Source organism: Antennarius striatus, chromosome 10 (genome assembly GCF_040054535.1).
Source record: "Antennarius striatus isolate MH-2024 chromosome 10, ASM4005453v1, whole genome shotgun sequence".
Lineage (NCBI taxonomy): Eukaryota > Metazoa > Chordata > Actinopteri > Lophiiformes > Antennariidae > Antennarius > Antennarius striatus.
In genome coordinates this window covers 17,312,501-17,336,746 of record NC_090785.1, presented here as the reverse complement: position 1 = coordinate 17,336,746, position 24,246 = coordinate 17,312,501, and the positions used below count along the sequence as shown (strand labels likewise).

The window sequence follows — 24,246 nt, the reverse complement described above, 5'->3', positions numbered from 1 at the left end:
ACGACACTCACGTAAACAACAAACCTAAAACTGAAGGAACGGGAACTCCTCCTGTGCTGTTCACTTAACGTGACAGCACCGTGGATGATTATACAAGCAGAATTCAAATCAGTTGTCCACCAAAATCAAAAGTGTACAGGTAAAAAAGACTATACAGTATAAGAAAATATACTTTACATAATGTTCCATCAAAGTTAATGGTAGCTCTTTTTCTAGTATTCAATGTGATACTGGTCAATTGTAATATTTTAATTCGGATCACTGTTGAATTACTGAGCAGTATCTTGATGTTCTATTCTTAGGTTGAGATAACACACAGTAAGTAATAATAATAATAATAATAATAATAATAATAATAATAATAATAATAGAATAACTTCACTTAAACCAAATTATTGCACGTAAAAGCACAGAAAGTGAAAGGATTATCAGATTACTTTATTGCGACACTGTTTTCACTGCTGCTGTTACAAGAGCTGCTGTTGGCTCATGTCCATCTATAAATAGGTTTTGGAGACAATGGGTTCAATGCAAACCTTCAATAAATGAAATACACTTCAAACATAATGCATTTAAGAGGAAAACTCTTCGCAGAAATAAAGACTGCCCTTATGAAACACATGGGCCCCATGCTGCCATTGGATTAACCAGAAAACACCAGGAACAATACAATGGTCCATTCTCATCCAATGTAATCCTTGTAGGTATTGCAAGAACTTTCATATGACTTTGCAGAGGAAAGGCCACTACATGCACCTCGGTGAAGAAGTGTTTCGGTTACAGATTAAAAAACTCCAAATGTCAACTGTAAGTATCAATCTGTCATTTTTAAAGTCTTCAATTCTACTAAATTTCATATTTAGGGGAAACATGTGAACTGTGGTGATTGTAGAAGTTTGACTGAGATGAAAAGACCTGGTCAGTAGTAGTCTGTGGTAAAGTGTAGTAAAGCACAGTGATTGTTGAGCAACATGTATGTCTATATTGTGCATATTTTTAGGATTTGTCTACCTGGACTTTTATTGTTCTTGTTGCATGTTGTCATATGTAAACACTGGCAAAGCCTATAACTATAATTATTATTATTTTAATAGCTATTAAACACAGCTTGCATTGCTTTTTCTGAGAAACTTGAGGAATGAAGACTTTCCCCTCTATTTTTCTTTACTGATAAAATTGAAAAATACCATCTGCTCTACATCTGTGTGTATGGTTTGATACTAACATGCAGGATGAAATGAGTGCTATTCTTTTGACCCAGTGGTTAATGAGTATACATCATGGGATAATCCCCAGTGTTGTCAGTTAAGTCTAAAATATGGGCCTCGTTTTGTGATTGTAGTCCCCACCAACCTCTTGTGATTGGATGCTCCTGGTTGAACAGAAGAATGTAAGGAATACATTTTTGGTCATTTTGCTGTCAAAGAACCAACTAATGTTTTTGTCAAAAAGCAACCACAATCTGTACAGCTCCTTTAGAGTTATTTGTCTGCCTGCTCTTAGCTGCATCTCCTGTGATTCAGATAATCGGCCAGTGGAGAGCTCTTCTTTGTCTTAGTGTCAGTGTTTTCTCTGACAGATAAATGTCCGAGTTACAACCATGGATGCTGAGCTGGACTTTGCCATCCTGCCCAGTACAACTGGCAAACAGCTTTTTGACCAGGTACACTCTGCATTATGATCAAAGAGGAGCTCTAACAGACAGGCTTGTGATCATGTTATTTACTGATTTCTTCAGATAGTGAAAACTATCGGGCTGAGGGAAATATGGTTCTTTGGCCTCCAGTATCAGGACAGCAAAGGCTTCTCAACCTGGCTTAAACTAAACAAGAGGGTGAGGAGAATGTTTGAATACGTTATTTGATTGCCCAGACTGCCAGATTTTAATTAGGTTATCACCATGACTATAGTTATAATACTGTTATTTTGTCACCCTACTGAGTCTCTTTTTACCTACATCTTTATTCTGGAATCCCTCTTCTGCGGGGTTCTGATCCTAGGTGACAGCTCAGGATGTGAAGAGAGACAACCCTTTGTTGATTAAGTTCAGGGCCAAGTTTTACCCTGAGGATGTTGCAGATGAACTCATCCAGGAGGCAACACAACGCCTCTTCTTTCTGCAGGTTGGAAATGAGCGAGCACACTTGCAAGGAGTCAAGTTACAGTACATTTTTGAAGTATTCATTTTAAGAAGTACTTAAAATGGATATGTTTAAAACTAAGCTTTATTGCCTTTTTTCTGCATTTCAGGTAAAAGAATGTATCCTCAACGACGACATATACTGCCCACCTGAGACTGCGGTTCTCTTAGCCTCATATGCAATCCAGGTTAAACATGGGGACTACAGGAAAGACTATCACGTACCAGGATACCTCACAAGAGAGAAGCTTCTGCCACAGAGGTATTGGATCCTGATGCTAGTGCTAACCGGAGCTCAAGTTAATTTTACTTTTAAGTCTTCTGAAATCTAACTGGTGTGTCCTCCTCACTAATAACGCCAGGGTTTTGGAGCAGCACAAGCTGAATAAGAATCAGTGGGAGGAAAGAATCCAAGTGTGGCATCAAGAGCACAAAGGAATGCTGAGGTAGCGCAGGATTTCTAAAATATGTCAAGAAGGCATTTTTACAAATGCGTGTTCTGGAGTGAATTACTTTTCCTATCGTTACAGAGAAGATGCCATGGTGGAGTACCTGAAGATAGCCCAGGATCTAGAGATGTACGGGGTGAACTACTTTAACATCAAGAACAAGAAAGGGTCAGAGCTGTGGCTGGGAGTCGACGCCCTGGGCCTGAATATCTATGACAAGAAGGACAGGTGGGTCACCCCCCCATAAAGACTATAAAGTTTTTGTAATTTGAATATAATCTTACTTCTTCTGAAACTGTAAGCTAACTGTTGCAGGCTACTGTTTTCCTAGCAACATAAAATGGTAGAGTAGTTTGCTAGGCAGCTGGCCAAACACTTTGGCACAGAATGTGTCAGCTTCTATATAAAACTTCATGGTCCCCAGTAGATAAATCCTGACTTAGATCCCCCAACTTTATGTCTGTTATCAGACCAAGGGTGACATTATGACTTTTTCACAAAATGTCAGTCATTGTCAGGGTTGTCAAGAACTGTGGTACAGATGTTCATGGTCCCCAGAGGATGATGTCAATGATTTTGGTGTTCCATTGACTTCTAGAGCCACCAACATGTCATTTCTTCACTTATCCACTGAATTATTATGATTCTGTTAATGAATCGCGTCCTCCAGACCTTTCCTCTGGTTCTATTGAGTTGACACCTAAACGAATTTTGGTTCAGGCGGTAACTTTCCATCCATTTTTTTTAAATTGGGGAATGAATTTAAGAATCTGCATGAGGCTATTATCAGGAAAAAATATTCAATGGTACTAGAAAAGTCTATTCAAATCCATTTCATTTGCCTAGATGGATGTGCTTTGAGCTAGTTTTCAGATTTAACATGATATCACACAAACATAGGTGCTTCACATAACAAAGCCAATTAGCATCAGCACCTCTGCATTTTCAAGCATATGATATACTTGACTCAAATCACAGGGATCAGAACCACCAGATTGCTTTGTTTTACTTTCTTTTTGTGAGTAATTTGTTGATCTCTATGACTTCTAATATATTATATATTACTATACTATTACTTAAGGTTACCATTCTTCATCATGGATGAACATGTCAATATTTTACAGAATGACCCCGAAAATTGGCTTCCCCTGGAGTGAGATCAGAAATATTTCCTTCAATGACAAGAAGTTTGTCATCAAACCAATCGACAAGAAATCTCCGGTATGCTGTTACCGCTAATGGATTTCAATCATTTGTCTGAAGCGTTTGTGTAAACACATCATCTGATGGAACACTGATACCATATTAAAGGGGGATTTTAATCATTTGGAAAGGAAATCTGTCATTTCTGCTGTATAAAAAGTCACACTGCTTTATTGAAGCTTGGCGGCATTTCGACCTGTGAGATTATCTTAATTTAACTTGTTTATAGATGTTTGAGTCTGGAATTAACTAGCTGCTCCTTCTCTACAGCTTATAGTTTGCAACGTCACAGTCATAATCTCAGCATTAGCACTTTCAATGAAAACATTTTCACAACTAAAGTGCTTAAAAGATCCTTCAAGCACCTAGGAGGTTCACATAAGCTCGCTGTGGCGACAAGAAGCAAAGAGAAAACCACACATCTTTAATACTGGTGGAATAACCTGGATTTTTGGAATAAGATGCTACTTGATCTTTTCCACAAATGTGAATTTAGCCTCAGTTGAATTTGGCCTCTGAAAGGACATTTTCCAGAAGCTTAAGAATCCTTTTTTAAAAATAAAAAAACAATCATTTTAGATCATTTCGCTTGTCTTTAAATTTAAAACAGATGAGGTGCTGATGGTGTGTCGTAAATAAATCAAGGGATTTCCTCTCTCTGTCCAAGGACTTTGTTTTCTACGTACCTCGTCTTCGCATCAACAAACGCATTCTGGCATTGTGCATGGGGAATCATGACCTCTACATGCGTAGACGTAAACCTGACACCATTGAGGTGCAGCAGATGAAGGCCCAGGCCAGGGAGGAGAAGAACAAGAGACAGATGGAGAAGTAAGGAGGAAGGAAAGGATGTTACTTACTTTTTCAAGTTTACCCTGTGATCTCTCTGCATTAAGAAAGAACTGTCAGGAGATATATCCTTTTTTTAGATGTTATGAACAATTCTCTTGTCAGGGCTCTGCTTGAGAGTGAGAAAAAAAAGCGAGAAAATGCTGAGAAGGAAACAGAGAAGATTGCTCATGAGACCATGGAGCTGATGGAGAGATTGAGACAGATTGAAGAGCAGACAAAGAGAGCTCAAGATGGTCTGACATCTTTCTGAATACAAATGTTTCACAACTTGAGTTTAGATTTTTCTTTTCTGTTTAAGAACATTAATATAATACTTCAGTAAAATGAAGTGTTTGTACTTTTGTGGTCACAACAAAGCATATACAGTATTATCTGGATTTGTGTGTATATGCGTGTTAAATGTGTTTCACTCACTGCGTCTTTCAGAGCTGGAGGAGCAGACTCGCAGGGCTCTCGAGTTAGAAAAGGAAAGGACGATTGCTCAAGAGGAGGCTGAGCGCCTGGACAAGGAGCGCAGGGCTGCAGTGGAGGCTAAAGCTACTCTGCTGCACCAGTCTGAAACCCAGATCAAGAACCAGGAAAGCCTGGTACTCACAATAGTTATCATGGTTATAACGTGGCTTTTCCTCAAGCCGTCAAATAACTTTAAAAAAATCATACAAAGTGACAGTTCATCAACTTATGGTATTACAACTTATATTTGCATTTGCATGTTTTATTTATCCTAATAGTATATTTTAACGCATATAAATGATCACGTTTTCAGCTGCAAATGAACACATGGTTGAATCTCTCCGATGCAAAAGTGCCCCTACAGACAGAGCGCAACGACCCCAGATAAAGAGTATTCTTAACTCTCTTTGTGTGTGTGTGTGTGTGTGTGTGTGTGTGTGTATGTGTGTGTGTGTGTGTGTGTGTGTGTGTGTGTGTGTGTGTGTGTGTGTGTGTGTGTGTGTGTGTGTGTGTGTGTGTGTGTGTGTGTGCGTGTGTGTGTGTGTATGTGTTCGTGTATGTGCATGCGCACACATAGGCGTCTGAGCTGGCAGAGCTTACTGCTAAGATCTCACAGCTGGAAGATGCCAAGAAGAGAAAAGACGAGGAGGCACAGAGATGGCAGAAAAGGGTGAGAATCGATGAATGAGAGAGCCGGAGAGAGATAAAAGATGAATCAAACATGAGCAGAGAATGATGTCTGACACTGCTAAGCGTTAGACCTCAGGTATAATAGAAGTGATGCTGCAGCCGCCGATGAGCATATAACTCGACTTTGATTGTGCGTTTCACCGCATTGTCACATGTGACAAATCTCTACCCTGTACTGCTGTGTGCCGTCTAAAGTAAGCCAGTGCACTAAATGTATTCAAATTGACCCAAAGTTTACCTAAAGTGTATGCAAATTGTTGCATGCAGTTTGATTTTACATATTGTTTCTATGTCAGTTTGACCATACTGCTGTGTTACTGTTATTTCTAAGGACATTATAAACATATTCAGGAAGATACATAAGTTTTCCTTTTTTTTTTAGTTACTGCTTAGCCAGACAGGAAATAATATACTCTATATGGGAAAAGAATAATGGTACTTTAATCCGTGCCACAATGTGAAGGTAATACGTCACCACAGATCCTTCAATTATTTTTATAGACACATTAAAAGCGGTTTAGGAACCTTTATTTATTGCAGAGCTATAACATGACTTCTACGCTTTCTTGCATTCTTCAAATCCCAATATATCACATTCCAAGACTATAAATAAATCTCGTTAGTTGCTTCAAAATCCAAAAAAAGCACTTCACTGCAAGTCATGTGTCTTGGCAGGCTGTTGTGGTAGAAGCTGATTTGGAGCGAACCAAAGAAGAGCTGAAGACTAAACTCATGGGTATCCACATCCAGGATTCAGTCCAGCCTCACATGATCGAGCACGATGAGACAGATGAGAGCAGCGCAGAGGCCAGCGCTGAGTTGACCGTTCCAGGCATGGTCCGAGACCGCAGCGAGGAGGAAAGGGTCACGGAGGCCCAGAAGAACGAGAGGCTGCAGAAGAACCTCAAGGTTAGGGTTCAGGGAATGAATTAAAATGTCCTGATTTTGTGGATTTGCTTTGTATTACTTAGCTTTTGGTCAGATGTCATCAGTATAGCAGTCCTGGGGCTTTTAGGTAAAAATTGCCTTCAGTGGTCCAATTTAGCTGTTCTAGGTTCAGAGAATTAGTGGAAGTTTGGTACCACTTCAGCCAAATGCTGTGGCCAGTTCGTCATCTGTCTGCTTCCACTCTAACAACCGTGTATAATAACTCCAACAAAACCAGGCTGCATAAAAATGAGTGTCCAACTTTCTCTCTCAAACACAACATTTTTAGCTGTCCTCATTTACAATAAATATCTTACTAACTGCTGGATAAAGCTATGGTCTGTTCACATTTCACATACTACAGAGGGACCCTGAAGGTCTGCATCTCATAATTGGTTTCTTCTTCAGGCTGCATATTTAGGAATATTTAACCTGAAGCAATATAAATGTCATTCTGAAAGTATTCTGCTAGGATGGCGGTGAGGGTCTGCTCCCATCAGTACAAACTAGGTCATCCCAGTATTGGGGGCATCTCCTCTGTCCTTGGACACACTTTTTCTAAGTGAACAGGTTTCCATTGTCACCAGAGGACAAATCCTGATGGTCTTCATCTCATTCTTATTTTATTTATTTTATTTCTACCAGCAGGTGAAGTTTACACTTTTTAGCTTAACATAGGCACCAAATGTTCATTGTTTCCAAGTGACTAGTAGACGTCAGCATCATGTTACCATGAGGATGACATTTGGACTTGACTGAGATACTGTATCTTGATAAATATCAGAAGTGTTGTTTAGAACTTTGCTATTAAGAGTATCAACGGCAGAATTCAACCTTCTAAACTTTTATTTTTAGATTACCTGTTTCGTTTAGACTATATTAGTTTCCATAAGAGTGAAGTGTGTCCTGGGGTAGCACATTCAGTCAGGTTTACTCTTACATTCTGTAGTTTAAATCACATTTTTCATTGTGTTATTGCAGTGTAAGATTTTTTAAAGATTTTTTAAGTGCTTTGGTACTTTCATTGTGTTGTCTGTTGACATATGGAGGTTTTGTCTCATCTCCAAACACGGCAGCTTAATTGCCACCAAAAATTGTGTTTCACTAAGAACTAAGTGCACTCTACATAATAAAACACTGTTGAAGGTACATTATTATTCTGTTGGTGTCATTCAAATTGCAAATCTCACCCAGACTATCCAGGCCCATTACATCTGAAATAAAATTGGTCTCCATCTCACAACCAAAACTAGAAATGATGATGTATACAGGACACAACAAAAAAGTGGAGTGTCTGCAAATGGGGATTTTGTGGAGTACAGAGATTGAGTAGAGTGGAGGGGTGAGGTGAGGGAAGAGAGTTTTCTGAATAGACTGAAGGAAAAAGAATTTCATTCACCATCTGCTTGTGTTCTCTTTCAGTTCCTGAGCACTGAGCTCGCTGGAGCTGTAGACGAGAGCAAAAAGACCCCTAATGACCTGATCCACGCGGAGAATGTAAAGGCAGGCCGCGACAAATACAAGACCTTACGCCAGATTCGGCAGGGCAACACAAAACAACGCGTTGATGAATTTGAGTCCATGTGAGAGATGCTGCGGTGGGCCCAGTCAGACCGCTGACAAGATAACAATAGATTGTGAAATTAGACAGGCAGACAGATCTTTGTAGTGTAGGTGCAGATGATTGCACAGACAATAAATTAAATTCTTTACTTCAATATCTATGATTAAACTGTGTTCACTGGAATGATTATATGATATATATATATATATGTGTGTGTGTGTGTGTGTGTGTGTGTGTGTGTGTGTGTGTGTGTGTGTGTGTGTGTGTGTGTGTGTGTGTGTGTGTGTGTGTGTGTGTGTGTGTGTGTGTGTGTATAAAAAATTCAGCAATAGTGATGAAGCATCTGGTTTATTAAATACACCCATGGCAGGAAAATTATTTGAAATCTCATTAATATTGACAAAAGACATGTAATGTTTTTTCTTGAGACATGTGCTATCGCTCCAGGTGTGTTAACCCCCTAAAACCCCCTATTCTTTGCCCCAGAAATGAAACAACACTAATACTGGTGTGCTGTGTGTGCATCCACCTCCAGATTCATTTGAAAGCGTCACCTTCACTGTGCCAAAACAGACAAACTGTTGTTGAGCAAAAAAAAAGAAGAAAAACAAGATGAACTGCAATGAAAAGTAAAATCCAATTATCACCTTCAAGTAGATGTTTGTCTATCCAAAATAAATAAAGTGAAATTTAAAAAAAAAAAAAGTTAATTTTTCTTCTGTTATACTGCTTCAGCTCATGTGAAACAACCCAACTGCAATAAGGAACAAGCAATTATTGCTCATCCTCTTTTTTTTTTTTCCTACTGTATTCCTTTATAAAAGCAACAACGTTAAAACAACTGCGTTTGATTTGAATTCTGTCTCTGCAGCTGTTAACCTTTGTAACTCCATCCTTCTGTTGTTCCACTTCATGCTGCCCGCAAATAAACGGATGAAAAATGATTCCACTCTTATATATATATAAAAAAAAAAAAAAGGATTCGCATTTTACTTTCTTTTTCTTTTCATTTCTTTTTTTTTTTTTGCAAATTGTAAATATTGCGTTATTTCAGACGTGTGTGCTGGTTGCAGGACGCTGAAACGCGCTCAGACCTCACCGTGAGGAGACGCTCCTTATCGTGTTAAAACAGCCTTTAATCCTCGCGAGAACTGCGGATTGTTTTTTTGTTTTTCTGCAAGCAAATAACGGGAGGCACGGCGCTGGGATTCCACTGAGATTAGAAGTTACATTAAGATCTGTTGTTCAGGGCGCGACGGTCAGCGTGCCAGGGTCAGGTACGAAGTCCCGCATGGAGGACACACACTCATGAAGTGGATTCAGGATTTTAGGGGGGGAAAGTCTTGAGGCGACTTTATGATAAACTTCGCCCCTGTCTGTAGCAGCCCTGCGTCGACGACATGCTTTAATTTCCCTTGGGCTGAGGCTTTTAAGACTGGATTCTGATTGGGTAGGCGTCTCCTCGCCTTGAAAGTGTTGTTTTACTTGTTCCCTACAAGCAGCGCACTTCTTTTAAAAAAAAACAACTCCCAAACGAAACCACCTGATTATGGATTTTCACTCAAGCTTGTCTGGTTTGGAAGAAACTGCAAACTCTTTTGTAATGAATGAACGGGGTCGATCGGGGACTGCGGACACCTGTGCGTGTCCGACGACAGCTGAGCTCAGTAAGGCAGTGTCCGTGTCTCTGGGGTTGGACGCGGTGTCTTCACCCACCAACCTCAACCAGTGCGCCTCCGGCAGCGCGTTTCCAGACTTGGTCGAGTCCGCGTCGGAGAGCATCTCCCGGGGAGTGACGAAGTTAGGAGCCGCTCGAAATATGAACTCAGAAGGGAATGGGCTTCTGCTGAACGACACCAACCCGAGAGATGACGACCTGGAAGAGGTATGCCATGAAGTCCAACAGGTGAGCTGCATGGATCTCCTCCGATCGGGCGAAAAGGACGGCGCGCAAACGGTGACGCGCGGCCCGGTCATATCCACCTACGTGAAGGAGTCCAACTTGTTCATGCTCCCGGCAGCAGAGCTGGCTGCGTCTTCCCAAGTGTCCGAGCTGTTAACTTTGAAACCCTACCCTTCTTACGGTGCCGGTCCGAACCTATACCGAGATCCCCCGAGCGTTTGGTGCGCGTACAACGAATCATCCGAGCCGGAGAAAGTCGTACCTGGCGGGCGTGCGTTGGTGTGTAAATACTGTAATTACGGGCAAGCCTCTCACGGATCCACTGAAGATTGTCGGTGTGTGTGGCACGGCAACGGAGAGCAGGAGCGTAAAGGTGCCTCACGACCGGCCATGTCACAAGAGTACAACCAAATGGAAAGTTACCAAAGCGCCAATCCTCCAGGGAATGGGACTTTCTCCACAATAAAGACCGAGTCTTCTGTCTGGGCGGATTGCACGGATCGCAGTTTAAGGTAAATAATATAATAACAGTGATTTATTCTGACCGGAATTCCATGTCCTGTGAACGAGCGGGGCCACATCCTGAGATTGTGATGCGTTATATCCGTTCACTCATCCAGACTCATTTAGAATCAGAAGGACAGATGCAACCATACAAAAACAGCCAAGCGTCAGTCTGTCTCATTTTGTATGCTAAATGAGTTTTTTGTTGGCTTTGCCATCTTATTTTACAAGAGTGTTATGAGTTGATGCATTATTTAATCCACTATATCACATCTACACTGCCCTACACTTGTTTATTGATGATTCACGACTCTCCATGAGGCAGCACAACTGAATCAATCCCTCTAAGCATGGCTGTTTTTGTAGAGTTAATTGCAGTCCCCTGTCGCTGCTTGAATAATACACACTTGTTCTGCAGAAGCAGCTGGATGTCTGTCCTCTTGGCTCACATGAGCCCCTCGGCCTTGGCCAAGTTGTGTTTCTTCATGTAGCCTGACTCAATTGGAGTTCACCCTCTCCTTAACTTTCCAGAGCTGTCTTTCTTTTTGCTGTGACTATAAGAAGGCAAAATACAAGTGAAAATATCAGCGCTACTGTAAACAGGAGATACAGCACCTGTTGCTGGTTCTGTGCTCATGACCGAAAGAAATATTCTCTTTGTGTTGGACTGCTAAGTGAAAGTGTTAAAGCTCTTATTCAAAGGCTTTCTTGTGTTTTAGATGTGTTTTAACTCTTTATTGTATTTTTATTGAAATGTCAATGAATAAAAGCGCTGCAAATGAAATTAGTGCTGCAAATGATAACGCAGGCAAACCTAACTGTATGAATTCCCATTAGTGTATGTTTATGTGTGTGTGTGTGTGTGTGTGTGTGTGTGTGTGTGTGTGTGTGTAGGCATGATGATTTGTTTCCTGGTGTGTACCTGTCAGACAGGAGAGTGTGTCAGGTGTGCGGCGACGACGCCTCTGGTTGTCACTATGGAGCAGTCACCTGTGGCAGCTGCAAAGTATTCTTCAAAAGGGCGGCTGCAGGTGGGTGCCACACACACACACACACACACACACACACACACACACACGCACACACAATTACCCGTCTGCTGATTTAATTTCTTACACCCACTCCCTCATTCGTGGAAGCAGGGCACAGTGACCTGACATTAAGAGGTATTGTGAGTTATTTGTTAGCAGCAAACACCCACATGTCGTTGCTATGAGTGGAATTAGAGGCATTGTTGGAGTCCTCTATCATTCCCCAGAACTTTTTGTGTGCCACAGGTAAGCAGAACCACCTGTGCGCCAGCCGGAACGACTGCACCATCGACAAATTGAGGCGGAAAAACTGCGCCTCTTGTCGTTTGAAGCGTTGCTTCATGTCGGGAATGAGCCTGAAAGGTGAGGAAGCAAAAATAAGAGATGAATCAGACACCGATATGGAGGGGAAAATATGCGTGGTGTGTGTTTTGGAAAGTCAGGGTGGTCAGACACATGGCATATACTGGAGCAGGATGTAATAAGCAAATGTTTCAGCTTAAATACAGTGTTAGAAATGTATTTCAGGAAATTAATGAAATATTTTGAACACTGTAAATCTGGAATCATTTGTTAAACTCTGTCCCCGTTTTAATTCTAGATTTGTATGGCTATCGGCTGTGTGATCCCTCAGGGTAGAAACGTCTGAAATCCTTTTCACCCTCTTGTTTTTGACCGTGTCTCTGTGGATTCCAGGTCGCAGGCTGAAGGGAGCAGCGCAAGTCAGGAACGGAGAGGAGGAGCAACCTGTGGCTCCCTGGAGCTCCGGAGAGTGGGGCGAACGAACCAGAAAGAAAGACATCCCCTGTGAGTCCACAAGTACAGCGTCTGTGGCTCAAAGTGAGGAATGGTTGTCACGAAGCACACGTATCACTGCCAAATGCTAAAGGTGTGATTTTTCTGTTCATTTGTCCGGTCTATGTCTTGAACAGCATCTCAAGCCGTTCTAGGCATCCCTCCGACCCTGCGCTCCTGCCTCTCACTGCTCAGCATCTTGCAGACCATCGAGCCGGCTATGGTCAATGCCGGGCATGACCACGCGCTGCCAGACAGCCCAGCGTCCTTGCTCACCAGCCTCAATGAGCTGGGGGAAAGACAGCTGGTAACCGTGGTGCGCTGGGCCAAGGCGATTCCAGGTAAAGCCGTCTAGGCCAAGGTTACACTCTGCAGACAAGTCCGTGCTGCTTATAGGCGTTTCTATTAGGGCTGTTGAATGTCTGCAATAGCAGTCATATTTGTGTTTTGGATTTTTTTGTAATACAGTGGTACCTCTACTTACGAATGTCTCTACTTACGAAATTTTCTACTTACGAAATTTCTCAGCAGGAAAATATTGCCTCTAGTTAGGAACGAAATTTCGACTTACGAAAGGTAAAAATACAGTATGGGTTGATACTCGCAGCTCCCACAGGTTCCTGAACGCAACATTCTCATAGCTGATCTGCCATTGGCTATTAACTAGTATCTTCCTTCTTCCTGGCATCCCATTGGCTAAGAGGGACCTCTGTGTGGAGCTAGATCGTTGTTTATGCAGGGTCCTTGTCATTCGACCCTCGACCCATGAAGTGTTCCAATAGTTTTACGTAAATATATTAACTTTTTGAGTATTCGCTATGGACCCCAAGAAAGTGACGGAAAAAAGAGGAAAAGAAAAGATGAGGAAAAGAGTTTTTTTGTCTGTACAAACAAAGCAAGAGATGAAAAGCATGAGAAAGGGATGCGTTTGGTTGATCTCGCCAAAGAATATGGCCGTAATGTATCTTCAATCGCCACGTTATTAAAACAAAGGGGAGTTTAAGGAGTTTAAGGCATCACGTGGGTGGTTGGAGAAGTTTAAAAGGAGGACTGGAATTCACTCTGTTGTTCGACATCGTTAGGCAAGAGCGCATGAACCAAAGAGGGCAAAAAACAATGAGGACAGCAGTTTAAAGGTAAATGACCGTCGTTTTTATTCTTTAATCTTTGTTTTTTTACATTATGCACAACTCTTATTTATTGTGCAATAATCTAATCGGAACATGTATTTGTTACATGTTTTGATGCATTTTTATGCTTAATTAAACATTTATGTCGGGGCTTGGAACGGATTAGGGCGTTTGCATGGAAAACGCGTCTCTACTTACGTCATTTTCTACTTACGTCATTTCTTCCAGAACCAATTAATTTCGTAAGTAGAGGTACCACTGTACTTGCCCAAATATTTGTACTTGGTGTGAAGGAAAACATAAAACACATTGAGCTAGGGAGTGGAAAACACTGGATGAGTCAGTAGCTAAGGAGCCTCACCTGAGTTCTTCCAACATCACTTTAATCTAAGAAAACTTTAAAGCTATTAGGAAAACAAATAAGAAACTGGTTAGTTTGAAAGTTTTCTTCCAGAAAAACTTGGTAGAGCAACCAATCCGTTGACACGTCAATCAGCCAGTTCCTGTATTGACCGCTAGAGGGGGCTGTGTTCATTATTTTAGACAAAAGAAAAACGTGGAAAGCGGCCAGAATTTTGTTTTTATGACCCCTGCGGTTCCAATGTTTTTATGTAAGCGATTCTCACAAGCATCTGCGTGATTAAACTGTGTTGTTAACAGGTTTCCGTGACCTGCATGTGGATGATCAGATGTCAGTGATTCAGTTGTCATGGATGGGGGTGATGGTGTTTGCATTGGGATGGAGGTCTTACACCCTGACCAACAGCTCTATGCTGTACTTTGCTCCAGACCTGGTCTTCAATGAGTAAGTCCAGTAAAATACTCGTCTGTGGAGTTCTGCACGGAAGTTAACTAAAGTTGGTCAAACCTTGACAAAATAAGGGAAATTTGTTTTGCTAAAACTGTGATTATTATTGTATCACTGGGTGAAAATGTTAACATAATACAACAAGTTTTGTCTATTGTAGACAGGAGAGTGAATATATTTGTTCCGTTCTCACTACTTTATTTTGCATCTGACATAAACAGCTGCAGATACAGACAGATCACCATCTTGATTTATTCCCTCGTCGTTGCCAATTCGCTGTTAGACCTTCTGCAACATTGCGCTGCTTCTTTTTACACTTTGACAAGTTTCCATTTGCACTGAAACTTCTTTCGGCCCTTTAGCTGCCGCGATTTATTTCTTCTTTCACCGTCTAAAAAGCTAAACACAAGAGTCTGAAAGAAATCATTGTATATAATATATATAAGGAAGAATTCCACCTCCGCTTATCAGTGAAAAGTCGTCAGTGCTGAAGGAGGATGTTGTTAAGAATATTAAATCCAGCCAAAGGCCCTCAGAATCGTTTTTACTTGGCTGGCATTTCGTGCAACATTAGCAAAACTTATTCGGTCTATATTAGACCTCTGTCATACTGTCACACTGCTCCTGACCTGCATGGTAATGGATAAGCCTGCCCTTACTACCGACCTTCATTTTCCTCTGCCTCTCTGTCATTCCTTTCTCCATCATCCGTCTTGCTCGTTTTTCTCACCTCCACTTCTTTTTCTTCTTTTCCATTTGCTCTTACTTCTGACACCACTAATTGCCCTTTACCTTTCCATGTTCCTCCCTCCTGACCGACCCTCTCTCGATTTCGCACATCTCTGTTTTGTCGCATCATGAGCTCCTTCTTCCTCCTCTCATGCTGTTTTTTTGTTGTTGTTTTTTGTCCCCCCCCCCCACCCGTCTCACAGCGAGAGGATGCATGTGTCGAGTATGTATGAACACTGTGTAAGGATGAAGCTGCTCTCCCAAAGGTTCTGTATGCTGAAGGTCACCCAGGAGGAGTTCCTCTGCATGAAGGCCCTGGTTCTCTTCAGCATCAGTGAGTAATCCGAAAATATATTTAAAAAAAAAACCAGATGTCCGCTCAACAAATGAAACATGACCACAATAACGTGCAGACCTACTTTAGAGAACTGGTGGGAGGGATGGAGTTATTGTTTTGCTCTGGCTTTGTGGTCACAGTGCCAATAGAGGGCCTGAAGAGCCAGCGATGTTTCGATGAACTACGGACCTCCTACATCAAGGAGCTGGACCGCTTGGCCAGCCATTGTGGAGAGACCACCCGGACTCAGAGGCTGTTTCAGCTCACACAGCTCCTGGACTCCCTCCAGTCGGTAAGAGACACAGTGCAGCTCTCAAAGACATCACGTACCTCCGGTTACTGTTATAAAAACGACGACGGGACAATCCTTCTGACAAGATATTTAATATATATCATATCTTTCTCAATTTGAAGTTGCAACAGGATCATGTTTCACTTTTCTTGTAACAGCACAAAGTGTTTAGCAAGAAAGAACAATTTTTTTTTTTTTTCAAAGTGCGGTATAGATTTGTAAGTAATGTTTTTCTTGGACACAAAGGCCTCATTTACACTGCAAAGGAATTTCTTTGACTTTTAAAATGTTCCCTGTTCCACAGTTAAGTAGTTGCTTGAACTTTTCCTAGTAAAAACCACAGAAGAAGATCGCAGTAGTGGTTTAGCGAGTCTGCATCAGAGGAGCGTTGATATAGTCAACAGTCTGCAGTGCAAAAAAAACCAGACAGTCCAACGTCATTATTTGGCTGTTTTTTTTGGCATTAGCAGGCTGTCTGTGTCTGTTTCCATGATAAAGGCTGTCAGGAACAACAAAAGACATGCTTGACACAGTCAAATGATATCATCATCTTCAATAGAGTGGTGTTTTGCCCGTTAATAAGACAACGGTAAAGTAAACAGTAGACTAGAACACAATAAAAAGTTTCTGTTTTTGTGTGAAACGGCGGTCCCATCACCGCCTGCTGACCCCTAAGGGCTGCCTCAGGGTTTGGCTTATGAATGTGGTGCTGGTGACTTTCTACGTGGTCGTTTCCTTTTTCTTTCTCTTCTCATGTCATCCACAATTTAAAAAAATTATTGTTTTCTTTTTTTAGTGCCTCACAGCTGTTCTCACTGATGTGAGCACACACCACACCCAGCTCTGAGTAATACAGTATTCATTTACTAACAAACTTAATGGAGGTTTTTGGATCATTACATGAGTGGATTAGTTCACTTAATGGCAACTAATTATTACATTTAAAACCTTTTTCTGTTTTTATTTAAATTACAGCTGTGACCTTTGTTATGCTTGTTTTTTTTTGTTGTTGTTTTTTTGGAAAGGAAATACCAGCATTTATTTATCCAAATGATATGCAAATTGAAGTAATACAATATTTTATTATTTTACTTTAGAGAATTTTTTCCTTGGCAAAAACCTCACTTTACACAATTCACCGTGGTTAAAGATAAATAGCAAGTAAATAATTTACCTGTCAGATGCTAAGGCTGAGTCATAAATGTCCTTTTGCCGGCACACAATGAATTGCATTTATATTTGATCTTTTTATATCCACTAGAATATTATGTTGATTTTTAAAGCTGTTTTCATTTTAGCTTGGATTTAGGTTATATTAAATTCGAATCAAAGGATTTGACACAAAGAAAATAACAGATATACAGGTGACTCTCGATGAAAACCCACAACAAGGTATTTTGCTGTATATGCAAAGCATAATTAAATTTTTTACATATAAACATAAAACAAAGATAAAACCTGAAAAGCTGTAATTAAATAAAAAGCTAAAATTAAATATTTATTATTGTAAAAGAAAATTTCAATCAGAAGTATGTCTTGCTTTTTAGATATATTGCTGTTAGATATACAACCACTAGAGGGCGCAGATAATCTACTTTCCTCAATAGAACTTTTAATGCTGGTGAGAACAAACATACGCCAAAGTAAAACTCCTGACATCAGTGATTTAGGTGTTGCCAGAGCAGTAAAGTTTCCCGCTGCAGCAGTCTTTCACTGTGGGTTTATCCTTAAAGGCTCGGCTGTCTTTGTCCCACTCACCTTCTAATGCCTCATGAGCCGGAGGGCAGCCGGGGATTGTCTGACGGAGCCGTTTAAGCAGAAAACCACACTTGATCAAGACTTGGAAGTTCAGTCCTTTTAGCTTGTGGAGCTTGGAGCATCTCTATCAGTGTCATCTGTTCAAATCACCTCTTAGAGCTCACAGACAGGCTTCAGTGCCCTTTGTTATTGCCCCTCTCATCTATCCTGTGTTGTTTTTAAAGGCCGCACACAGTCAGGTGTGTCACCTGTCTTCATCATAATCCCATGTATCATCTCGTCTTCCTCTCTCATATATTTCTTATTTTCAGATTGTGAGGAAGTTACACCAGTTCACCTACGATCTGTTCATCCAAGCTCAGTCCCTGCAAACGCGGGTCAACTTCCCAGAGATGATCTCCGAGATCGTGAGCGTTCACGTGCCCAAGATCCTGTCCGGCATGGTCAAGCCCATCCTTTTCCACAACACAGCTTAGAGAGGAGCCTCTGTGATTGTTGTTTATGTCACTCGAGCTCCGCCGCCAGGTGTTGGGCATTTTCTTTCTTTTAAAGCTGGTGAAGGCTTACGGTTTGACACCAAACACACTTCTTTGTACCTAGGGTCACAAAGGGAGGTAGTGAGGCATTAAACATGAGGCGTGGACATTAAAATAAGGACATACAGTGCATTCTTTTAGTCTTGTAATTGCATCTACTCTCTTGCTCTTATTGCCTGTTACCTGTATCACACAAAAACAATGTTTCTGGAGCTGATTAAGAAACCTTTTAGCATGCATTTCTCTACACAAGCTGGCCATCTGCACAGCATGCAGACATCTTCACTCTGATATAAAGGCATTGCGTGTCTTTGACACATTTCCAGACTTCACATCAACCGTAGCTCGTCTGTACAGTACAGTGACATTTGGACGAGCTCGTTCCACAATGAATGTTATTGTATGCACCTGAGATGAACAAAGGTGTTGATTGACAGTTAATACTCGGTGTTGGCACGCATCCTAAGAAAACACGTCTTGCCAAAAGGCAAAAAAAAAAATTTTTTTAAGCTGTTCACACCTTATGACCGACCAGTGGTTTCAGGTGTCAAGACAACAAATACACCTTTAAACTGCAAGTGACTGCAAAACCCAAATGTATATTCATGAATCGCTCGACTTCGAAAAGGTCACACCAAAAACAATGAAGAAAAAATTTGCAAAATAACAAACAAAAGCACTAGAATGATTTATTAGACAGTTAACACAATAGGTACCATTTTTTTAAAATATGTTTTTCGTGTTTAAGAGTGTCAAAAATGAAGTCCAACATTTCCATAGTGCACATTTCAAACTTTTCTACTGTTTCCTAAAGTGTTCTTTTTAAGTGCTTGTTGTGAATCATGTGTTCGCTTCTTCTTCCTGACAAGTTTGCTGAACGTTAAGAAGTCCAGTGATTAATCTGTTCAGTCGATGCAACATTAATGTGTAATAAAACTGAGGCATGAGTCTGTATCTGTTTGTGGCTGATGAGAGCAAGGTGAGAGACGTGCACAGTGTTATAGTACAAACATGTCTTTTGATTGCCTGCTAATATTAATACAATGGCGTCATTGTGTTCCTTGTCTCATTCGGTTTTGAAATGCAGTAAAGTTGGCAGACGGCTTCAGACAACAGCAAAACACACAAGAATTTTCTCATACCGCATTACTCAGCCCCACAATCATGTGCATCTCCACCCAGCCAGGTGATGGATCACAGCCAGAAACCAGAGCTCACAGTCGTGCTGTAGGTCTGGCTGCAGCTCATCTGGGGCTGTTCCTATGAGAAACATCACCATCTAGTGGCGGCGTGTCGATCTGCAGCCGTAAACCAGCTCAACACTTTGGTAAAACAACATCTGTTGGATACATTGACATTTGCTTCGTAATGTAATTGGACACGGAGTCAGTCAGCGTTTGAACACGGTTACCATTAAGCAGCCAGAGTCACAAAAAAGGGAGTTCACGGTAGTAAAAGGGAGTAAATAGAGAACACATTTTAATCAGAGGTGCAATGCAGGATTAAAGTGTGACAACTGCTGATTAGAAAGAAAAGCTTCAGCTGATTGGAGTCTAACAAAGTCAACTAGATCAGGTTTTATTTTATGTTACTTATATAGAAATGTATATATGTTGATGAAAAGTATGACCTTTTTTTCCCCCCACAATATTAACAAAAGCAGTAAAGGCCAGTGAGACAATGACACATCGCTGAGAGCTGGTTTATTTTTACACGGTGGATTTAAAAAGGCTAAACTGTAAAAAGTTAGCGTAACCTCGACCGCTGTTCGACTCCCATTTCCTGAATAGCCTCCCTGAACAAGAATTTGTCTCTCTCATAAATGAATTGGAGCTGAACAAAGTTGGAATTGAAAGTTGGGATTGAAATATCACTTATTTCTAAATTTACACTGGCATGCCCTTGCGGCTTTCCTTAAAAGGAATGGCGTCTTGAGGTTTTCGACGATCAAAAATGTATGTGTTGATGTCGACATTTGAACTCAGTTTGGATTCCATTTGATTTCTGTTTCTGTGAGTCTGCTCTGCATCAATATTACATGTCTACCCTTGCAGAAGAGGGATTTTTTTTTTCTTGGGAAACAACAACCGCAGAAAGAACAAACACGCTTGGCCCCGAACAACAAAAGTTCAAACTCTTTCCTTGTATTTGAAAAAAAAAACACGAGGAGTGACTTTTGTATGGAAGGGTTACTGTGGAGGTGAGAGGATTACCTCAAACTGAACCAGAGGGGAGGAAGAATGGCCAAACTAAAGCGAGCCCTCACAATACAAATGAGGTCGGCACGAGTCTGACACTTCTTTGAAAGACCTTCCATAAAACACCATCAGTAATGTCTTAAACACCAGGCTACCACAACTAACGGCTACAGTGACCGGAAAACAATTAAACTGAGGAGGTGGTAAGATGACCCCGTCTGAATGGGCCGTTCTGTGGCCGATCTAATGGAGGGCGATTCCTACCCAAGCACCAGTCCATTAACAACCAATTAACTTCCTATTAATATTTTACCAGACAGGGCCTCTCATCCTGACATGTTTTAAGGAGCTTTTCCCAGGAGTGTTTGAACATGAGCAGCTTTTAGCGCAGCATAAAGAGGCCTGTGTAATGGGCTGTAGGAGGAGGAGTGGCAACCTGATAGCACTGAGAGCAGAGGAGGCGAGAGAGGAGAGGAGACAGACTTCTGCAGCTGGCCTGGCCCTGAGCCGGGCCGAGCCCGACCCGGGCATAACACACACCGGGACTGCGACGTTAGGAAATCCATGATTTTATGGCTGTGACACCAGATCACACATGAACAACAACTCCGTGCAGAGCGTGGAGTATAATTCTGTTCCAGAGGTGTGACTGGAACACAAAGCGCCATTCACCGCCCTTGAGTTTATCCTAAAATAAGTCTTAAAACAAGAATGCACCACGTTGCTCCTGAATTGCCCGGAGCTTTGTGTTGTGTAAAGGCTTCTGGACATAACGCTGGTTTAGGAAAGTCCCCGCCTGGAGACCAAAAGAAAGAAAGAAAGCGAGAAAGAGGGAGGCAGAAAGAAATAGAAGGAGGCCATTATGACTGTAGCCTGAGGCTACTCCCAACGGATAAGGCATTTGTCTTCACTTGAAAATATGATTTATTTTTCCAGCAGTCAGAAGGTTTATGTTTGTCACCACACACTGAATAGACTTTTGGAAATAGCATTATAGAAAGCAGGGATGGAAAAAAAAAAGGGGGTGGGGGGGGGGGGGGACTTTTGGAAATGGCATCAGAGGACAGACGTTTAAAAAAGGGTTTTCTCAAAGACTTCCCTTCTATGGTTACCTTGTTTGAGATCACTTTCAGTCTTCATTAAGTTTAGTTAATCATACTGAACCTCACGTCCAATTTATCTTCGGGAGTATGTGTGTGTTGATGATTAAGAGAAAGAGGGGAATGTGGGAAGGGAGGGGGGGGGGTAGAGATGTGGTTGTATCAGGTTCCCTCCACTGGGTGTAGATGTGGTCTTAGATTTCTCTGTAGGCTGCTGATTAACTGTGCGTGTGTGTGCATGTGTGTATGTGTGCGTGCGTGCGTGTGTGTGTGTGTGTGCGCTGTGGGTGCACTGAGGAGGAGAGGAACTTCAGCTTTAATTTCCCCCAGCTCCAGATATTACACCCCCGCGCTCTCTGTTTTTATTGGAACAGAGACCAAAAAACACCAAGTGTTTATGATGCATTAAAACACAATGGGGAACTCAAGTGTGGTGTTATAAATCTATACATTTGTCTTTGTCTCTGAAGCTGAATTAATTTGTTTCTAGTGGATTTTTTTTTTTTTTTTGTGTTTTACAAAGACTGATGATTGTAACGCACAATGAAATCATGTTTGTCATTCTGATAGGGGGGGTGGGTTGGGGAGAGAGAAAGAGGCTGTGGAGAAAACTCAGACCGGAATCGATGCGGGACATTAGGAAAGAAATTGCAGGGGGGACACAAGGGAGGCAAGAGGAGTCATGGAATTCTGGGTACGAGCACAGACGGAAGGAATTATTCTGCATTACCCTGATGACCATTTTAACAAACGAATTTGTGAGGAGACCACATTACATTCTATTAACACCACTTTTGTTGTCAGTGAACTGTTAATGATGAACAAAGGGAGAGCCACGCCGCTCTCTTGGACAACGCACCTCTAATTATTCTCTGGAAAGTGCTGACAGCATTTATACCTGGAGACACATTAGCTGGCTCTAATTAGAGCAAATATTCTTCTGGTTTTGCCTCAACAATCCAACAGCGATTAGCGGCTTGCTTTTCTGCCGGGCTCCTCATGCATTCCCCCCATCTTCGTCTCTTTCTCCTCTGGTTTTCCAGTCTTGATCACCGCCTGTGTTCCTTCCTCACTCATTTCTTCTCTGCACTCAATTTACTTCCTCTCCCCTCCCGCCTCCTTCCTTCCTTCCTTCCTTCCTTCCTCCCTTTTATTTTTTTTTTCCTGCAGCACCAGCAATAGCACGCCACTAGCTGTGACAGAATCACAGTGTCTGGCCATGCTGCAGCCATCTCCCAAGTTCATTATATCTGTACACTGTGTCCGTGCCCTCCGCCCCTCTCGTGGCCCCCGGTGGCTCCCGTGTCCGAGCCAAACGCAATGTGACAGCGCCGCCACAGTCCTCATTTGCAGCCATCACAGAACAGATTCCCTCTTCCAAGGCTCCCGTCTGCAGCTTGATGGATGGCACCCCAGCTTTTTTTTTTCCCTGCACATGCATGCAAGTGTTGTTATTTCGTGTGTGTTCATGCAACCGCAGATTTACTCATCTTGGAATGGTGATGTTCCCTCTGTCAGGATTGATCTTTTAAACAATGTGTTAGAATATTACAGAGCTTTGTTTCCACTCTTTCCACCAGCTGTTTTCCTATTTAATCCACTCTGTGTACATTACACTGATTTTCTGCCTCTTCTTCCAGTGCGCTGCGTAGTTTTAAGAGCATAGCTGAAGTAAGGCCTTACATTTCTGTGGCACGTTTATAGGAGCACCCTTGGGGCGAGCTACGTCTTTAGCTCGGATAATGCTGTAGCCCATTTCAGCTGCTACACACACTTTCTGATATCTATTCTCTGCTCTCCTCTAAATATTATACTTCTAGCCTGCGGCATCAGGTCTGTGTCATTCTGGGAAGGTCAAAACAGACACATTCACAGACGTCCAGAGCACACACTCATAGATTTCAAATATCTCTATCTGACCACAGAGGATCAGATTGTTTTACGGGAAATCATGTCATAGGTCAAATGATTGAATTATTAATGTGAGAATGGTGCAATAACAATCGGCTCATGTCTATTGTGATTCCGACGTAATATTTACCGGCTCCTCTCAGCCTAACTTGATCTTACTATGTTACAATCCAAATCCAATACAGTCGACTCTGCAAAAGAATACCCCCCACCCCCACCCCCCAACGACTCTCCTCTATTGTTTCCTCAGTCCAACACCATCTTTAGTCTGCTGCCTTCTCAGCGGAGAGTCTGTAGAGCCATATCGACTGCTGTGCCACATTTCCAAGGGCAAGGCAATACATTTTCATCAAAACAGTCTTGGTGAAGTAATTCACAATCATAGGACTCTTTCACAAAGCAATGGCCTATGAAAAGTGTGTGTATGTGTGTGTGTGTGTGTGTGTGTGTGTGTGCGTGTGTGTGTGTGTGTGTGTGTGTGTGTGTGTTTCGGATCATGCTTGTGTGTCCTCCACAGTGTGTGTGTGTGTGTAATCTGACTACCTTGTAGCACTAATCTTCGTCCTTTTTTTTTTTTTTTTTTTTTTTTTACAGTTCCAGAGATGGATTTTGTATTCAAGCATAACTGAAAATCAACCAAGCAAATCTAAGGCAAATCCATGACTCATGTTATGGAAATGAAAGCAGACAATTCCTTATTCACACATTAGCATGCATTAAAAAAAGAAAAGGAAAAAAAAAAAAGCATGCTCAGAGAGGTACAAGTATTTTAACCTAATTTGACACATGAGGCATACAGTTGAAAGTTGTGGCTTCGTGATGTTTCCAGGGGAGTTTCACCCCGTCCAGGGGCGGTTCTGCTTCCCTTCAGGCCTTTTTCTCACAGAACCCGTATGGAAATGTGTGTTTTTGTAAAATCCCACTGATGGATTCTTG

The 24,246-nt window shown here is 41.6% G+C and overlaps 2 protein-coding genes across 5 annotated transcripts; both read left to right on the top strand.

Moving 5' to 3' along the window:
• Positions 1 to 38: 38 nt before the first annotated feature.
• Positions 39 to 9,215, top strand: LOC137602894 (moesin-like). Of its 3 annotated transcripts, XM_068325989.1 has the most exons (15): positions 39 to 139; positions 705 to 807; positions 1,580 to 1,663; positions 1,739 to 1,834; positions 2,001 to 2,123; positions 2,251 to 2,402; positions 2,503 to 2,586; positions 2,671 to 2,817; positions 3,714 to 3,810; positions 4,460 to 4,623; positions 4,747 to 4,877; positions 5,071 to 5,231; positions 5,675 to 5,767; positions 6,463 to 6,696; positions 8,137 to 9,215. In XM_068325989.1, exons 2-15 carry the CDS (start codon positions 724 to 726, stop codon positions 8,299 to 8,301), a joined length of 1,815 nt encoding a protein of 604 aa, XP_068182090.1. In that variant the 5' UTR covers positions 39 to 139; positions 705 to 723; the 3' UTR covers positions 8,302 to 9,215. The 3 variants fall into 3 exon arrangements, with proteins under 3 accessions (XP_068182090.1, XP_068182092.1, XP_068182091.1); XM_068325991.1 differs by lacking the exons at positions 39 to 139; positions 705 to 807 and adding an exon at positions 1,353 to 1,390 and having other exon boundaries at positions 6,538 to 6,696; XM_068325990.1 differs by lacking the exons at positions 39 to 139; positions 705 to 807 and adding an exon at positions 1,353 to 1,390.
• Positions 9,216 to 9,313: 98 nt separating this feature from the next.
• On the top strand, positions 9,314 to 19,684 carry LOC137602583 (progesterone receptor-like). 2 transcript variants are annotated; one of them, XM_068325443.1, is made up of 9 exons: positions 9,314 to 10,693; positions 11,580 to 11,716; positions 11,963 to 12,079; positions 12,413 to 12,556; positions 12,649 to 12,852; positions 14,302 to 14,446; positions 15,382 to 15,512; positions 15,656 to 15,807; positions 17,877 to 19,684. In XM_068325443.1, exons 1-9 carry the CDS (start codon positions 9,828 to 9,830, stop codon positions 18,039 to 18,041), a joined length of 2,061 nt encoding a protein of 686 aa, XP_068181544.1. In that variant the 5' UTR covers positions 9,314 to 9,827; the 3' UTR covers positions 18,042 to 19,684. The 2 variants fall into 2 exon arrangements, with proteins under 2 accessions (XP_068181544.1, XP_068181545.1); XM_068325444.1 differs by having other exon boundaries at positions 9,315 to 10,693; positions 12,413 to 12,523; positions 17,877 to 19,683.
• Positions 19,685 to 24,246: the final 4,562 nt, after the last annotated feature.